The sequence below is a fragment of the Amphiura filiformis genome, chromosome 15, assembly GCF_039555335.1.
Source record: "Amphiura filiformis chromosome 15, Afil_fr2py, whole genome shotgun sequence".
Taxonomy (NCBI): Eukaryota; Metazoa; Echinodermata; class Ophiuroidea; order Amphilepidida; family Amphiuridae; genus Amphiura; species Amphiura filiformis.
In genome coordinates this window covers 7,848,513-7,865,189 of record NC_092642.1, presented here as the reverse complement: position 1 = coordinate 7,865,189, position 16,677 = coordinate 7,848,513, and the positions used below count along the sequence as shown (strand labels likewise).

Sequence of the window (16,677 nt, the reverse complement as noted above, 5' to 3'; positions counted from 1 at the left end):
AATGTGTGAATTGATTGATGTGATTATGGAAAGCTTTTCATGTCCATTAATAATAAGATTTTTCAAGTAGGAAAGATAAAAAGATCAATTTGCTCAATATTGATATCTCAGAAGGACTAGTTTGGCCTTAGCATATGTGGAGCATAACTTCTTTCTAAAATACATTTTGTCACTACAAAATCTTTGAATACTTCCAAGTGGAAAAAGATCTTAGTGCAGGAATACTTATAATTTGAATTCAAAAGTGTATTCTTATAGGAAATATATTTGTGTTTTATTTTAGTTATATTGGGTCAGGATACACAATTGTATGATAGGCTTTTACGACGGGTATCCATGAATCAAATTAAGGGTTTCAACAGGTTGGCCATCGGACAAATATAGAACTGACAGTACAAAACTGACAGTTTTATACTTTTCATGACTGCAAATTTGTCAAAACCATCAATTTGTGACAGGATACCAGTTTACTTTTATTCAGTGTTGTTTATTGGTTGGTATAATTGCACTCCATTTTTCATGTTCCCAGTATTAGTATAACCTTGTAAATGGATTAAGTCTAATCTAATTTTGCGGTGTTTGTAGTGTTTGAGAAGTTTGAAAATTTTGTATTAGACAGATGGTACCACCCTTAAATTTCCCCCTCAAAAAATAGTTGCATATTTCCATGTCGCTGTTTGATGTTTTACCAGATTTCATTACAAATAAATAAGTATACTTTCAATTTTTTCTTTCTCTCTCTCATGATGTGAATACACCTAAATGTGAAAGATTGATAATTTTTCTATTTTCCCCAAAAAATAGTTGCATATTTTCCATGTCGCTGTTTGATGTTCTACCAGATTTCTTTACAAACAAATACTTTAAATTTTCGCTTTCTCTCTCTCATAATGTGCATAATTCTACATGTGAAAGATTGATAGTTTTTCTATTTTCCCCAAAAAATAGTTGCATATTTTCCATGTCGCTGTTTGATGTTCTACCAGATTTCTTTTCAAACAAATACTTTAAATTATCTCTTTCTCTCTCTCATAATGTGCATAATTCTACACGTGAAATACTGATAGTTTTTCTATTTTATCTCAAACTTTTATAGCTAAAACGCTAGTGCATGAGTTTCTTCAACAGCCGTACAATTTCACTTCACCACATAGTAGCAGTGAGTGGATAAGCTTTCTACTTTGGACTTGTTTAATGATAGCATGTTCAAATCTTTTGATCATACTAAAAACAGCAGTCCTTATCATATCACTTGATTTCATTCATCTTACGAACCATGAAGGAACTCCGTCTTTTGGAGAAAGAATATTATGTGCACTTTGCATTTTTTGCATTTTCACATTTTGTTCATATGCAACTTTTATTTCTAAAAGCATGATCACCTGAAAACACTAAAATCTAAACAAAAAAAGTTTTGACTAAAAAAAGCATCAAACCTGCTACAGCCTCAGCAGCTAGCAAACCATCGCACAAAATCTTTTCAATTATAGTCAAATTTAATGCTTCTATTTTGCAACTTTTATTTCAAATATCTTTTGATCACTGACTTGCCTTCGTTTGGAAGGTGCACCTTCCTGACTTTGCCAAATCTCCTTCAATTTCATTCACATCTTCCAAATTCAGCACCTATGTTCACATACAGTGCCTTTGTCCTGAAGGGGTACATGTACCTGTCAAATTTTACGAAGAGGGTGGCAGTAACTCATTGTCATGAAAGCAAATCCCATCATTTTTATTTTACATTTCAGTTTGTTCTATTTTCACTCGCAGTGATTTGTGATAACAAGAGAGGTTTGATTCCGATCTGCCTCTCTATCCATGAGGGCGCCTTCCACGTGACCAGGAGGCACCCGCTTGGACGAATGTGCATCTTGTTTCCATGATATCATTAACCCCTATGTAGCATGCTGTTTGATGACTCATTACTAACCTATCATTTTATGTTCCTTCCTTCATTTGAATGCATCCATTACATGGCCTGTTATCAACAGAACCACCAAAACAGGCCTCAGGTAGGCGTATTGTCAGTCACATGACTTGCATTTTTCTTTCTTTTAATTTTGATTCTTTTGACATTGCACCTGGTTGCTGTTAATAGTGTATGTTGTATATGTGATCCGATCTGATCCACTCAGGCCAAAGTTTGAAATTTTGAAATTAAGTTACTACCATTACTAACTTGCTCAGTACCTACAATTACTGATGTTGATCCCAAGGTCTCTTGTAAAATTATGAACTTTTTCTTACATTTTTTATTGCTTTTTCCTCCTCACTTTTTGCATATATATCTCGGTTTCATTATTGCAGACTTTAGCCTGATTAGATCAGATCTGGTTTGGTGTCCCAAAATGCAGGTCCAACAAATCTGTTAATTTTTCTCAAGTGTTGTCATTCTGAAAAGATTACCATGTAAGAACATCTTGGTTGAATAGCTGCATTATGTAAATTACATATTCAGCAGAGTGTAAGATGTTGATTTTCTTGATTACATTTCATAGTTCAGTGAATTATTGTAATAGTACAAGTGGCAGCTATTGGCTGGCTGTGCACATAGATGTTCTTGCACATAACAGGCTATTCCACTTGAAATCCCTGTGGAAGATATGACCTTGATCTTTTTCAAATGGAGTTAACTGAATGATTGACTCTATTTCAAATTTACACCCCCTGTGTGGGAAATAAAGGTCATGTCTTCCATAGGGGGTGTATGGATTTCAACTGGAATAGCCCAATTATGCAACAATTGTATTACAGTGCTAATATGCAAAAATGTTTTTACATCAAATGTTCAGTCAAATATGGTAGAATTTCAGGAACAATAGCTTACATATAACCTACCATGCACACAGCTAAGTCAAAATACATGTAGTAAACATCTGAAGAAATTAACATGTTTGTTGGAGCCTGCTCAAATTGGAACACTGTACAATGCACAGCTAGATTTCTGTTTGTATGGGTGGACTATGTTTGAATATACATTACATAAAATTGTCATACCATTGGGCTATTCCATTTAAAATCTTGCCCCTATGGAAGATTTAGCAAAAGTCTTCCACAGAGGGAGTATGAGTTTTGAATAGAATAGACAAATTGGGTAACTTCCATTTGAAATACTCACTCCAGTTGTGGAAAATATAGGTTAGCCATAATACAGGGGGAATATGGGTTTCAAAATCATTAACCTTTACCAATTGCATTTAAAAACATACTCCTCCTATGGAAGATATTTCAAAAATCTTTTACAGGGGTGGTGTGTAGGAGCAAATAAGGGACACAACATAAAATCTCAAACCTAATCCTAAAACTTAATCATAACTGACATTCTTTGTGTGGTGACCCGTGTTTTATAAAATTGTGCCCAGTCTGGTACTTGCATAAATAGAGGCAGGGAAGGTGATATTAATTTTGGTCATTAGGTAATGAGGTGTTGGTGCAATTGAGCAATTGGACAATTGGACCAGCATGGTTTTACTAGTTGGTATACTGTAAAACAACTTCATTTTTAATGAAAAACTCAGATTCATGAAATTATATTTTTATGAATTGTTCAAATTTGACCATTTCACATTCATAACAAATAGACAAATATCAGGAATTTCTGAATTTGCAAAATCAGTGATTTGTGAAATGAAGTTCCTGCAAAGTGAAGTGGTTTTAGAGCATATTTGTATAGTAAATTGCTGTAAATTTTTGATGAGAGGGTACTTCTGCAATGTTGACATTCAGAACTAACAATGCATACAACACATTCAGAGAATCAATAACAGTAAATCATGTCAACAGCCAATCGTAACAAGTGTTTTTAACATAGTTAGCATGCAACATGCATAGTAAAGTACGCTTTCATCAAAGGTTTACAGCTATTGACTATTCGCTGCCGCAGAGTGCACGTTAGTAACCATTGGTTACTGGTATGGTTCACGCCTGGACTCATACACTTGTTCTAAATTATGATATGTTGTAGGCTTTGTGTTGTGATCATTTCCATCAGTGGTTCGTACCAAAGAAAGCATGAGCCAGTTGACCTAGCAACGGTCATATTCTAACGTGCACTACACCAGCGAATAGTGGTATCAAGGTTGTCAGTTCTTTCTGTGCATTTTGTTAAAAAGCATGTTCTTACTTTTCTTTGTTTTCACCGCTGACGCTAAAATTAACAATTGTGCTGTTTACAATCGTACATCGTAGCAGTGCACTAAATATCACAAAAAGTTCCAAAATCTGTATGCAGTTTAATTGGAACATAATATCTTATTCTGGACCTTACAGTAGAAATTGTATTTGAATGAACACAGCTGTCTACAGCATGATGATTGTCCATGTACACTGGGTGATGAACACCAGTGTGTGCGTAACATGGAAGTGAATCCAACCATACTAACTCATTCATGATTGGTTAGTATTTTCATTATTGTATCCATGGTTGTGCGTTTGAGTTGTACTTTGAAATACGTGACATATGATCGCAGTCGGATCACATACAGCTGTAGGCAGCTGTGGTGTTCATTCAAGTGAAATTGTTACTGTAGTGTATCATGCACATAGACTAATAAATAAAAACAGACAGCGTCCAATAGGAAAAGTCCCAGTGCTTTGTATGCAGTGAGAGTTCATGCATATGTCCATGTGGGCCGATTGTTCTATCGCCTGTGTATAAAAAAATGTGCTTGGTGTTGCTTAAGATATCAAAATTGCGCTTTGAAAAATACACCATACCAGGCACAGAGTGGATGTAGCATTTTAATCTCTCACGTTTCATGGAATCATTGGCCCTCATTAAGAGATGATGCTGGACTTTGCCTGTTGGGGTGCTATCTGTATGTTATTAATCTACACCATGCAGTAGTGTTTGCTAAAGTTGTGTGAAAGTAAATGTGGAAGTGATACTGATTGGTTGATTGATTCAGGTCATAAAACAAAGCATCTCATTGGTTAAGTACCGATGCTTGCCATAGCAACAAATGCATCACACTGAAGACAGTGATATTTATGAATTAGGCCTATAACTGATGCTGACTAAAACATCTGTTTTTGTTATTTTTCAATTGTATTACAAATGTAGCTATACACTATTCTTCTAATCGGCATGCTTCAGCCATAGATTGGGAAAATAGTCTTGATATCAATTAATAGTCCAATTATTGTTTTCAAGGATATTTACCCCCTCTATGGCTGAAGCATGTCAAGTAGAAGAATGGTCTATGGCATAGTCAACCACTGACATTTAGATCTGAAGTGAAGGTTCTATGTGTAGAACAGGAAGTTTTGCGAGGGTTTCATTAGGCCAAAAAAAAAAAAAAAGGTTTGTCTCACGAACCCGCGCGCATAAGTATGTGAAAGCGATACAGCTGCGTTTGTCTGGCGCTGACCGCCTTTTTAAAGGTTTTTTTTTTTTCCCGATTTTTCCGGTTCCCGATAGTTCGACCAACGTAGTAAAAATGAATTCCTCAATGTCAGAAAACCATCGAAAATGTCAGGCAGCGCGTATGCCATTAGGGTTGCAGATAGCCCGGAACCCACACCGTAGCCTCAGTCTCGCTAGTTTCACGCCATCCTTGCAGCGCACGGAGCGTAAAGCCCGGCAAGCAAAGTGGATGCAATATAAAGGACTTAGCCTCACGGAGAACTCTGCGATCGAGTGAAGCCATGTTGTTTTCATAAATTTTTGTATTTTTTGTAGCTGTTTTTTAACGAATTTTTTACCGTTTATTTCAACATGATTGTTCAGTATTCGTAGATAGTTAAAACAGGGGGACTGTGCTGAGGAATTGGGCACTGCATCGGTGCGCCGATTCGGTTACTCTGAATGCCCTAAAAAATGAGTGGGTGTCGGGGCGAAGCGGTAACCCGTATTTTCCGGCAATTGAGCCGTTTTACCTACAATGTCGACCGGCTCTGATGAAAGCTGGTATGAGCCAGACGGATCTAATAGGGGTCCCAGCTCATTTCTAAATATTCACCTCTATGGAAACATCAAATCTCGCTCATACCAACATTTGTATCGTAACTTTGTATTTTGCACTGATTTTTAATAGTGATCAGCTCTAGGAAGGCAAATAAAATACAGTTACAGAATATTAACATTGTAAATTTGTTGCTTCTCTTTCATTGTAAGACCACTTGTAGTTTTCCAATACCTGTCTTGTGATTTTCATTTGTCTCAGGCTAAAAAAAAACAAAACAAAAAAAACGCATTAGCATAGCTTCTAAACCAAAAAAAAAAAAAAAAAAAAAAGCATAGCACTTAGCTTTTTTTGGCAAATGTTCGTGAGACAAACCTTTTTTTTTTTTTTTTTTTATAAAGGAAAATAATATTACGTATGAATTATGTAACCACCTGCAATATAATTTTGTTCTCATAAAACCATTGCCAATTTTTAAGCAAAAAACACACTTCATGATTGATACATTTTTAAATAGTCCTTGTACTATAAGTACGAAACCAACTTTAACCAGACGATAAACCCTCTTCCCTCCAGGTAAAGGTGGTGTGTTTCGTTCCATCCATGGTGTGGGAGCTGTGATGACCAACATGGTGCTTGGTAGTGGAATACCTCATAATGCAATGAATGTACCTGGTCGTAGTGCTATGTTGACCAAGCCAGGGAGTGGTGCAAGTAAGAGTAAAGAGGATGAATTGGTGATGGAGACCAAGCTGAAGATCATCCAGATCTTGCAGGTACAATTCAGGTCTTCACTTTTAATGTGAACCTCCTGATTATAGAACAAACACAGTAATAATTTTATACCATTAAGGGTGGTCTTAACCCTGGAATTATGGAAACTTTCGGGCTTCATAACTGCTAAATTATTAGTCTAAAGAATATAAAAGTATACATTTTAGACTGGAAATGACTTGCTGAATTCATCTGTGAGGTCCAATTTGGGCCAAAATGCTCATTTTGGAGAAAAGGCCCAAAGTTTTTCGTGCAACGTAACAAAAAAATTGTTTGGCCAAAAAAATTCTTTTATTAATTTTTAAAAACTAGATAAAAATATCTAGGGACCGTTTTTTTTTTTTTTTTTTTTTGAATTTTGACCAACTTTGAGAAATTTGCACCAAAACTGGTCAAAAAATGCAAAATTTTCAAAAAAATCATAAAAAAGCCTGATTTTCGTCCAAATTTCAAATATTTTTGGTGAAGTTGGTCAAAATTCAAAAAAATGAAAAAACGGTCCCTAGATATTTTTATCTAGTTTTAAAAATTAGTAAAAAATTTTTTGGCCAAACAATTTTTTTGTTAGGTTGCAAAAAAAATTTGGGCCAAAAACCCCGTTTTGGGGGATTTTCACCAAAAATGAGCATTTTGGCCCAAATTGGACCTCACAGATGAATTCATCAAGTCATTTCCATTCTAAAATGTATACTTTTATATTCTTTAGACTAATAATTTAGCAGTTATGAGGCCCGAAAGTTTTCATAATTCCAGGGTTCAGACCAACCTTAAACAATACCATCCTGTTTGCCATTAAAAACATAGCTCAAACCTAATACTTTAGTCGGAACTAACTGGCAATAAAAATACAATTTAATATTAAGCAATTTTTTTTGAAATAAAAAAAAAAAAAAAAGATAGTTTGCTTGTCCTTTTTTAGAATTTTTTTAGAATTAGGTAGGTCAGTCTGGATTTTTTTTTCATTACCAAAACATGACTGCATGCCTTTGATTAGCTTAATAAATTGCCCAAATAGTTGTGAAGTGGGATATTTCTCCACCACTTCATTCATGTTTTTGGGCGAAAAATGCAAAGCATTTTTCGTCCTTATTGCGATGGGTTTTGGCATACTTATTTCCTCACAGCGTTGCAGAATAAAAATAAAATAATCGTGCTGTCTATGTAATCAGGAAACTACAGAGGCGATAGTGTACATTTAAATTTGTCATTACTACTTCATGTTGATATTCAAACAGTGCTATAAAGTTGTCTTACCAAGGCATGTGTTTGTATTAAAAGAAATAATTGTTTTACAACTTGGATGAACTAGAATTACTTTTATGCAAATCAGAAAATTGCAACAGATATTTTTCATTTCTTCAAGATTTAACGGTATTGCCAGATTATGCGTACAGTTGGGCTACATTAATAGCCTCATTATAGTTTTATTGATACTGGCAAACTACTTGTTAATGATACTTTAAGCACACATCCCGGGCACACATCAATTAATTTATGTCAACATGTCCATTTCAGGAGGCTGTGTTTATATAACTGAATTCATTTATACAAACACAAACTTGACTAAATTAAAGAGAGTACGGTACTTAAGGGATCTGGAATGGGCGTTTCGATAGTATTTTTTGTGGGACATGAGAGCACATCAGACATATGGAATTGCATTCCTAATACGAAGAATGTCTTTCTGATATCAAATAATTTTCATTTTTTGAATATCACGATGTAATACAAATTTTATGACAAATTATTAAAATTTGATATTTTTCATATTTTTGATAATATAACAGTCCTCGAAGTAAATTTTATAAATCTAATGACATATTCTTAAAGTGTATGTAGCTGGGAAGAAAAGCCGGTCAATTGAAAATTTTGACCTTTCATATTGAAAATATGGACTTTTTCCCAAAATGACCTAATTTTTTGTGTTTTGGGAAAAAGATCCATATCTTTAATCTGAAAGGTCAAAATTTTCAATTGATCGTCGGCTTTTTCATCCGCCTACATACACTTTAAGTAAAAATCATCATTTGCGAATTTCAAAAATGAAAATTATTTTATATCAAAAGGACATTCTTCAGTATTCAGAATGCAATTCAACATGTCTGATGTGCTCTAATGTCTCACAATAAATACTGTCCAAACGTTCATACTCCATCCCTTAAATGGGGAAACTTAGGCAGGCGATAAAGAGAAAATATATTTACTTTAGCACTTATAGATCCTGTCAATTGAGACTAAAATGTCTGTTAAGTGAGGGCTGTTATTTGAACAGTTTATGGGATTAGTTAATAATATTATTTTGATAGATTTCAGGTGGTGGTCGCAGTGCATTCTCTAAATTCAGTAAATTTCCACCGTCAACCGTGTAATTGAATGGGATTATTTTGAAATTTTAAAACGCTTGAAATATCACAAACAAATAGGCCTATGTTAATAAATAATATAAATACAAGCTAAAACCGTTGGGGTTCGATAATGAACCCCACAAAATTAACCAGTATATTGGAAAATGCCATACGGCCGGGCAAATTGTTATACGTTTATGAACATTAATAAATAGATGTAGGCCTATAGAGGATGTTACGCTTATGAACATGATTTTCAACATTGTTAACAATATTGCTAGTATGTCAACAAATGAAAGTTCTGTGATTTGTTGAAATTCTTCAATACTAAATTATTTTGAATGTCATCAAATTGTAAATCTCGAGTCACATTTTCGATGTATTAACAACTAGCTATGTAGCAAAGACGTTAACTTCATGTACAAAACATTAACGCTCTTATTTTGTAAACATTGTATACCCATAGCTACATTAATCAACAATAAAGGTTCTGTAATTGTTCATTATCCTTCATTTCTATTAGACTTTCAGTGTATTGGCAAGTAGATGTATATATATATATATGTATGTATAACAGATGTTATTCGTTTGTAAACACTTTATTTCATAAACATAGGATACCCAAAGCTACTTATTATGCTAACAATGAACGTTCATTGACTGTTAGGCTAAGTAAACGTTACAGGATAATATGTAGGCCTATTCAAATTCTGCCTCAAGGTTCCTGCTTAAATTGTGTTCAAGAATCAACTAAGATTTATTTGGCCCACCTTTTGCCAGTAAATAGGCTGTCATGAATTATCCAGTGTATTTTTATTATATGTGCCCGGTCTTATCACTTGGTACACAATAACTCACCAATCTGAAAGCCTGTTTTAATCACAATGGTCAGAATTAAATAGCCAAAATGATTAGACAAATAGGCTACACTGTCCATACACTGAGTACAGTCTCATTGCAAGATCATAGGCTAAGTACCGTAGTCCTTGTCATTTGCGGTGCGTAAAAACATACTCATTATGATCGATGCGAATTATAGAAACAGTTCAAACAATAAAATAACTACACCTTTATCTTGACACTTCCTCATTTGTTCGCCCTGTTCCTTTTTAAAGGAATTTTTATTAAAACAGTTTAGAAGTGTGTAGAAACTGTAAAAAAAAACACTTTTCAAGATGTCAAAAATGTTGAAAGAAAAAAAACCTTTTCTGGAATTTCCAAAATTGGAGTGGGTATTAATTTGTACTGTAAAACAAAAACATTAAACTTTTCCCAGATTAGGGTCAGTCGTTGAAGGACAAGCAAACAATCTCTTTTTTTAAGCTTAAGGTGGTACTACACCCCTTGATAAATTTGTGACTATTTTTGCATTTTTCTGAAAAACTAATAAAACACTGGTAACAAAAGTTATGTATATTGTAGGGGCAAGGAAACCAGTTACTACACTGAAATTTCAGTGACTCAAGACAAGTAGTTATTGATTTATTGATCAAATATTGGTTTTTCCTCATTTTTGACTGTAACTCCACAACTGTTGTCTGTGCTGAAATAAAATTTTCAGTGCAATAGTTGTAGTCCTTGCCCCTAAAATATACATATCTTACTTGTCACCAATGCGCTTTAATTTTTGAGAAAAATGCAAAAATAGGCACAAAATTGGCCAGGGGTGTAGTACCACCTTAAGGACCACAAGCATGCATTTTAGGCCATTTTATTCTGTATACCACCATCACTGAGTTTGGAATATTTTTAATGTTTTGTGCAGTTCATCTTGGATGTAAGGCTTGATTATCGCATCTCATGTCTGCTGTCCATCTTCAAACGAGATTTTGATGAGCAACAACATCAGAGCAATGGGCAACTACAAGGCATGGATGGAGGATCCATTGAGAACCCAGGTGAGGGAAATAGGTGCATGGGTGGTGGGTGGGGGGTGGTGTGTGTGTATTAATTGTCTCGCGTACGTGTGTGAATTAATTGTCGGGGTGGGGTGTGTGTGTGTGTAATAATTCTTGCGGGTGGGGGGCGGGGTGGGGGTGTGTAGGCCTATTAAATGTCTCGTGTGTGTGTGTGAATTAATTGTTGTGTGTGTGTGTAATAATTCTTGCAGCGGTGGTGGGTGTATTTATGGATTTGGGGGTGTGCGTACCCACTTGCAATTGGACCTACACATCCATAAGTTGCATTTACCATTTCCCAGAAAATGGTAGAACAGTAGGTGAAAATTTCACTTGGGAGCACATGGATATTATAGTCTCATAATAGGGTCTGGTTTCCCCCTAGTCCACCCAATACGCCCTACATTAGTAGGACTATAAGTGGTTCACACATCTGTTGTTGGTTTTTCAAGTGATGCTTTAAACCAGGACACACACTTGAAAGTAAACCTTAAAAAGAATGATATTGGGATATCACTGTGAAAATGTGTTCAAAATTGCTGAAAAGGTGAACATTAGTGTGGAGTCATATATAGTTTTATTTATTTTCAAAGAATGTAGGCAGCTTTCAAAATGCTGAAAAGGTGAACATTACAGTAAATAATACATTATATTAAAAGTATTTAAATACTTCCCAAACTTATCACACATTTATTATCTCCTTCAGGCATCAACCTAGAGGCTATTGGTGACCAGGCTGAACTCATTTTTGAGGAGCAAAATGAAGGTGCAGACTTGGACTTTGATGCCCAAGGAGGGCGCACATTCCTGCGTGTTCTGCTTCACCTGACTATGCATGATTACCCACCTTTGGTATCAGGTGCTTTGATGCTGTTGTTTAGACATTTCAGTCAAAGACAAGAAGTACTGCTAGCATTCAAACAGGTACACTCATTTTGATTTTGTTTTTGAAAAATATGTAATTTATTTGATTTTCTGTTCAAAATAATTGTGTAACTGTTCTTAAGATGTGACCAATGCCCATAAGTATGTTAAGCGATAATAAATTTTGAATATAATTCCTCATAACATGCTCATTCTTAGTATGCGTATTGTTATAGAGGGCCTTACTACAGGCCTAATGCATTGTAATGTACAAAATGTAGCCTTGGTTTGGAACAGTAACGTCAGATCACACACTGTCTTTAAATCCTAAATTAAATGTGAATGGCTATTCCCTGTATTAACTGCTCATTTTCTCATGTAAAGTACGGATTCCCACAAAAAGATGCAAGTTAATTATAAATTATATCTAGGGGGCCTATACCTGCTAACTTTTGATTTGCAGCTTGAAGTGCCCTCTTGTGCATTTTGCAAATAGGTCATTGTGCCAGTAATATGTATTAAGCACTACCTGTGAAAACCTTTGTAATGCTCAAGTTCAAAGACGCTAATTATTGTTCTATTTTGTGCTCTTGCTGATAAATGTTGTATGTACACTCTTTTGGTCCCCATGCATGACAAACCAATATGGCAGATGTAGCATAGCGTTACTAGACTTCTGCCCTCAGTCGTCAACCGTCTGGATTGACGACTGAGAAAACTACATGGAAAAAAGTGACAGATTTTGCAACAGGATTCCTGTGGCATAGAGCATGCGCAGTTGTGTCCAAATTGACCGAGTTTGTTGTTTTTAGAACTTCAATGCATGATCTTGTCACAACGGCGCGGTACAGCGACGTGGTACATGGGCGCCGTTAGTCAGTCGCGCTATGGTGCACAAACCAAAGTCGCATTGAATAGTTTCAGGAGTCTGTCACGATATGAACTGTAAGTTAATCAGTCGTCACTACGAAGCATAACATAGTACATGCATAGTGTAGACGGCTGATTGGAATTAGTCTATAGCGTTACGCTGAGGGCAATTTTGAATTGGTACTCTTTGGGTCTAATCTCCTTGCTTGTTTCATTTCAGGTACAACTGCTTGTAACAAACAATGAAGTAGATAACTACAAACAAATCAAAACAGACTTGGATCAGCTTAGACTCCTGGTGGAGAAATCGGAACTCTGGGTATACAAGAATAAACAGGATTCGTCAAAGACTAAGAAAAGCAAGGATGGCAAGGACAATTCAGGCAAGAAAGGAGGTGGAAAACTTGTAAGTAGTTGATGTAATATCTACCTGAAATGGAAGACATGACCTTTATCCCTCACACAGGGGGTGTAGATTTCAAATCATACTCCCTGTGTGGGAGATTAAGGTCATGTCTTCCGTAGGGGGTATATGGATTTCAACTGGTATAGCCCAGTTATACCTTGAGATATAAGAAGTGAACTTATGATCAGTTTTAACAGCTCAAATTTTTTACACTTTTTGGCCAGAAGTCTCCATCGTTTCTTGCTCAATTTTCAGAAACGAGGTATTAAGTTAAAGATGACATTTTCCTTTAAAATGAATTTTTGGATTTTTGTCTATTTGAACAACTTATGAATAATGGCAGCTTAAGACCGAGTAGTTACTTATATATGCTAGTTGGGATCCCTTAAAACCGGTTTAACCCACCAGAGTCTGGTCCTAAGTCCTGAGACCTCAGAGAATTGTTTGATGCCTACCTAAGACAAGGAGATATGCAGCTCAAGAAATACTTCCCAAGACACCTTCAAAGAGGCATTATAATGGAGTGCTCATCTGTATTAGGGTGAAATAAGGCTCTGAAGGTGACTGCACTGGTGCTCTACCAATGAATTACTTCTCTGTCAATGCTACAAATTATTGAGATGCATATCAACCTAATTTCTCCAAACCAGACAATTTGTCTGATTTTGTGCTTCAATGCATGCCCTAGCCAGAATAAGTCCAAATTTGCAACCATTTCTTCATTGTCAGAAGAAATAAACCAGAGTTCAAATATCCCTTAAAACAAGATTCATATTTCACCATGAAGCAACAGTATGCTATGGATCACAGGAGGTGGACAGTTTAAGTACCATACCCAACTGAATTATTGCCTTTCACCCCAATCAATGCCTCTTTCAAAGAATAATACATTTTGGTTGGATATCATCTTCCATACAAATTCTCTTTGATTTGTTAAATTCTTGTATTTTCAGTGCATATTTTAATAGATTTTCTATATTATTTGCTATCTGATTTCAGTATAAGCAGTCAACCAGCACTGTTGATGGAGGCTCTATGTCCATGGATCTTGACAATGCACCTAGACTGGACCATGGTAGTGGTGCTAACTACAAAACAATTGAAGAGGTAAAGTGACCACAGATTTATCACAATCCCTGCTCATCAGTTTGTACACAATTATACTTTCTTTCTTTAGCCTTATTTATAATATCTTACAGTTATGCCCTCACCATAATACAGGAAAAACCAAACATTGTGTCTACATTTCTCTCCTTGTAGATTTTAACTCGGCTAAGTGGACTTTGTGTGTCTGGTAGCAGCAGTACTGGTGCTCGCAAAAATCGCAAACAAGATCAGAGGTTACTGCGCAACATGGGAGCACATAGTGTAGTCCTGGAACTCCTGCAGATTCCATATGAAAAGGTAAAGAGTTTATATCAATATCATTTGACTATAGATATGCAGTCTACTCCCCATTCCAGAAAAATACAGCATTAATATTTTTGGATTAAAATATATTATACTGTTTTGCAAAAAGAAACATAACTAAATCCTAATCATTTAGTTAGTTCTAACTGGCAAATGAGAGTCAGATTTTAATATTTGATTAAATAAGGGCCAAAACAAGCTTTTTATGGTGTTTTTCATATGCTCTGACAATCAAGCCAGACAAATTTTAATTTATGCATTCTAATTTTTTGGGAAACACATTTTCTAATCTTTTTCATAACCACTTATCTAAAGTAATATACAATATTTTAATACGAGCTAACCCTTAGCCTATACAAAAGATTTTAAATGCTTAGACTTGTGTCAAATCTTAGAATTTTGTGACTACAAATGTAAGAAAACATGCAAAATTGCATGTTTTTGTCCCATTTTCCCTCAAATTACAAAAATATTAAAATTACCAGTTAGAACTAACAAAAGGTTTAGTATTTATGTATGCTTCATTTGGCAAATCAAGATAATATTGTTTTTAATTCCAAAAACAAAAAATGAGTGCTGTATTTTTCTGTAATCAACACCAGGGGCCTGTTTCACAAAGGCTTACGATCGATCTTACGATTGATTTGCCACACGTAATCCCCTATTAAATCAATGGATAAGATATGTCATAAATATTTGTGTAACAGGACCCTGATCTCATAGGACAGGGATGGATTTTACATGGTTTAATAGGAAGTGCACTCCAATCTCTTTTATCTTGCGGTGACTAGAAATGGCTGGATAAGTGCAAAATCTGGATAAGTAAAGTATGTAACAACAAGTTTACTCAAGATGATGTAATAACACTGAAACATGTTATTTGAGTGCAAGATATATATGTCCCAAATACTTCAGAGGGGGTTGGATGGTTGTGACTATATCCTGATGCACAGCAAAGGGATGTAGACACAAGTACACAAAGTATGCAAAGCAAAGAACAGGCAAATAAAGGCACATACTAAAAAGCATGTGAAATATATGCTCTGTCATTATGTGAATAATCATGCTAGCAACTAATCTGTAAATAATAAAGCTAACTTTGTTACAATAGGCTAAGAATGGTTGTTGCAAATTAGTTAAAATTGCAGAAAGAAAGCAATAATTCAATAACAGCTCTCATGAATTTTGATCTTTTCTGCTTTTTTAAAAGTAATTTACCCTTGTTTTCTGTTAATATACAATACATAGATCTGTTCTTTGTTAGCATTTTTGTTTTTGTTCATTTCTGTTTTTGTCACCACGTCACATTTTGGTATTTTTGTTTTGCTTGCTTAATTATCAGCAGGAAGCAAGTAGCACGGGTGGCAGACCCAAGCAGCTAGTAATCTGTGGATTATGTCGCTATTCACGCCTCCCATGCAGTCAGGTTTGCAGCTTGCATGATGTGCATGTGATGCCTTCATGGAGTGCATGTGATGGCCATGGACTGGTCATGTGACGTGTTCTCATCAGGACTGCAATTGACCTCTTCGGTGAATCTCATAATCCTTTGCGGGTAGACCTGGAATTTTGTCACGCCGATGCGCACATCGTTATTACATACTTCACGGCTTTGAAATGCGCAGTAGCGATGATCACTATATGATGTGCGTATCGACGTGCCGTCAAATGACGATATCACGGGTCTACCCGCAAAAGCTTAAGGGATTTACCAAAAAGGTCAATTCAGTCAAGGTCCTGTCAACCAATTCAGACTGCATGGCTCAATTCATTGCATGTAGGATTCCATCTTGGAATGATCCATTACAAATGTGAGGAGGGAGGGTCTCAAACAAGTAATAAAGTTGTCCTTGTTTTCTTTACTTACTGATTCATCAGCTTTACATACTCAGTCTGTGTCATTGGTTAAAGCTATGTAATGATTTAACACATGTACAGAACACATTACAGCATCTTCACAGAAGATAAATTGATAGGTGGGAAAATTAATAAGAGTAAAGAAGTATATATTTTGATGCATTTAATGAAAATGCATGGAGGCACGCCATGAAGTATTTCAGAGATTGAAATTTCTTAACATAGTGTTTAACTCTACATGTGAAGAGCTTTGTTTCAAAACCCTTATATCCACTGGAGCAATTTTAAGAAAACATCAAAAAATCATCTAAACAATCACTGATATAAGGGGGTTTACAACAAAAGCAGTT

At 35.4% G+C, this 16,677-nt stretch overlaps 1 protein-coding gene across 1 annotated transcript in view; it reads left to right on the top strand.

The window, feature by feature from the left end:
- Positions 1–16,677, top strand: part of LOC140171196 (inositol 1,4,5-trisphosphate receptor-like) — a 160,100-nt gene that overhangs the window by 87,049 nt on the left and 56,374 nt on the right. The window contains exons 22-29 of the mRNA XM_072194405.1: positions 1,097–1,159; positions 1,992–2,012; positions 6,480–6,679; positions 10,788–10,920; positions 11,627–11,844; positions 12,875–13,060; positions 14,060–14,167; positions 14,321–14,464. Of these exons, the coding sequence (XP_072050506.1) occupies positions 1,097–1,159; positions 1,992–2,012; positions 6,480–6,679; positions 10,788–10,920; positions 11,627–11,844; positions 12,875–13,060; positions 14,060–14,167; positions 14,321–14,464 (1,073 nt within the window). The remainder of the gene's footprint in view (positions 1–1,096; positions 1,160–1,991; positions 2,013–6,479; positions 6,680–10,787; positions 10,921–11,626; positions 11,845–12,874; positions 13,061–14,059; positions 14,168–14,320; positions 14,465–16,677) is intronic.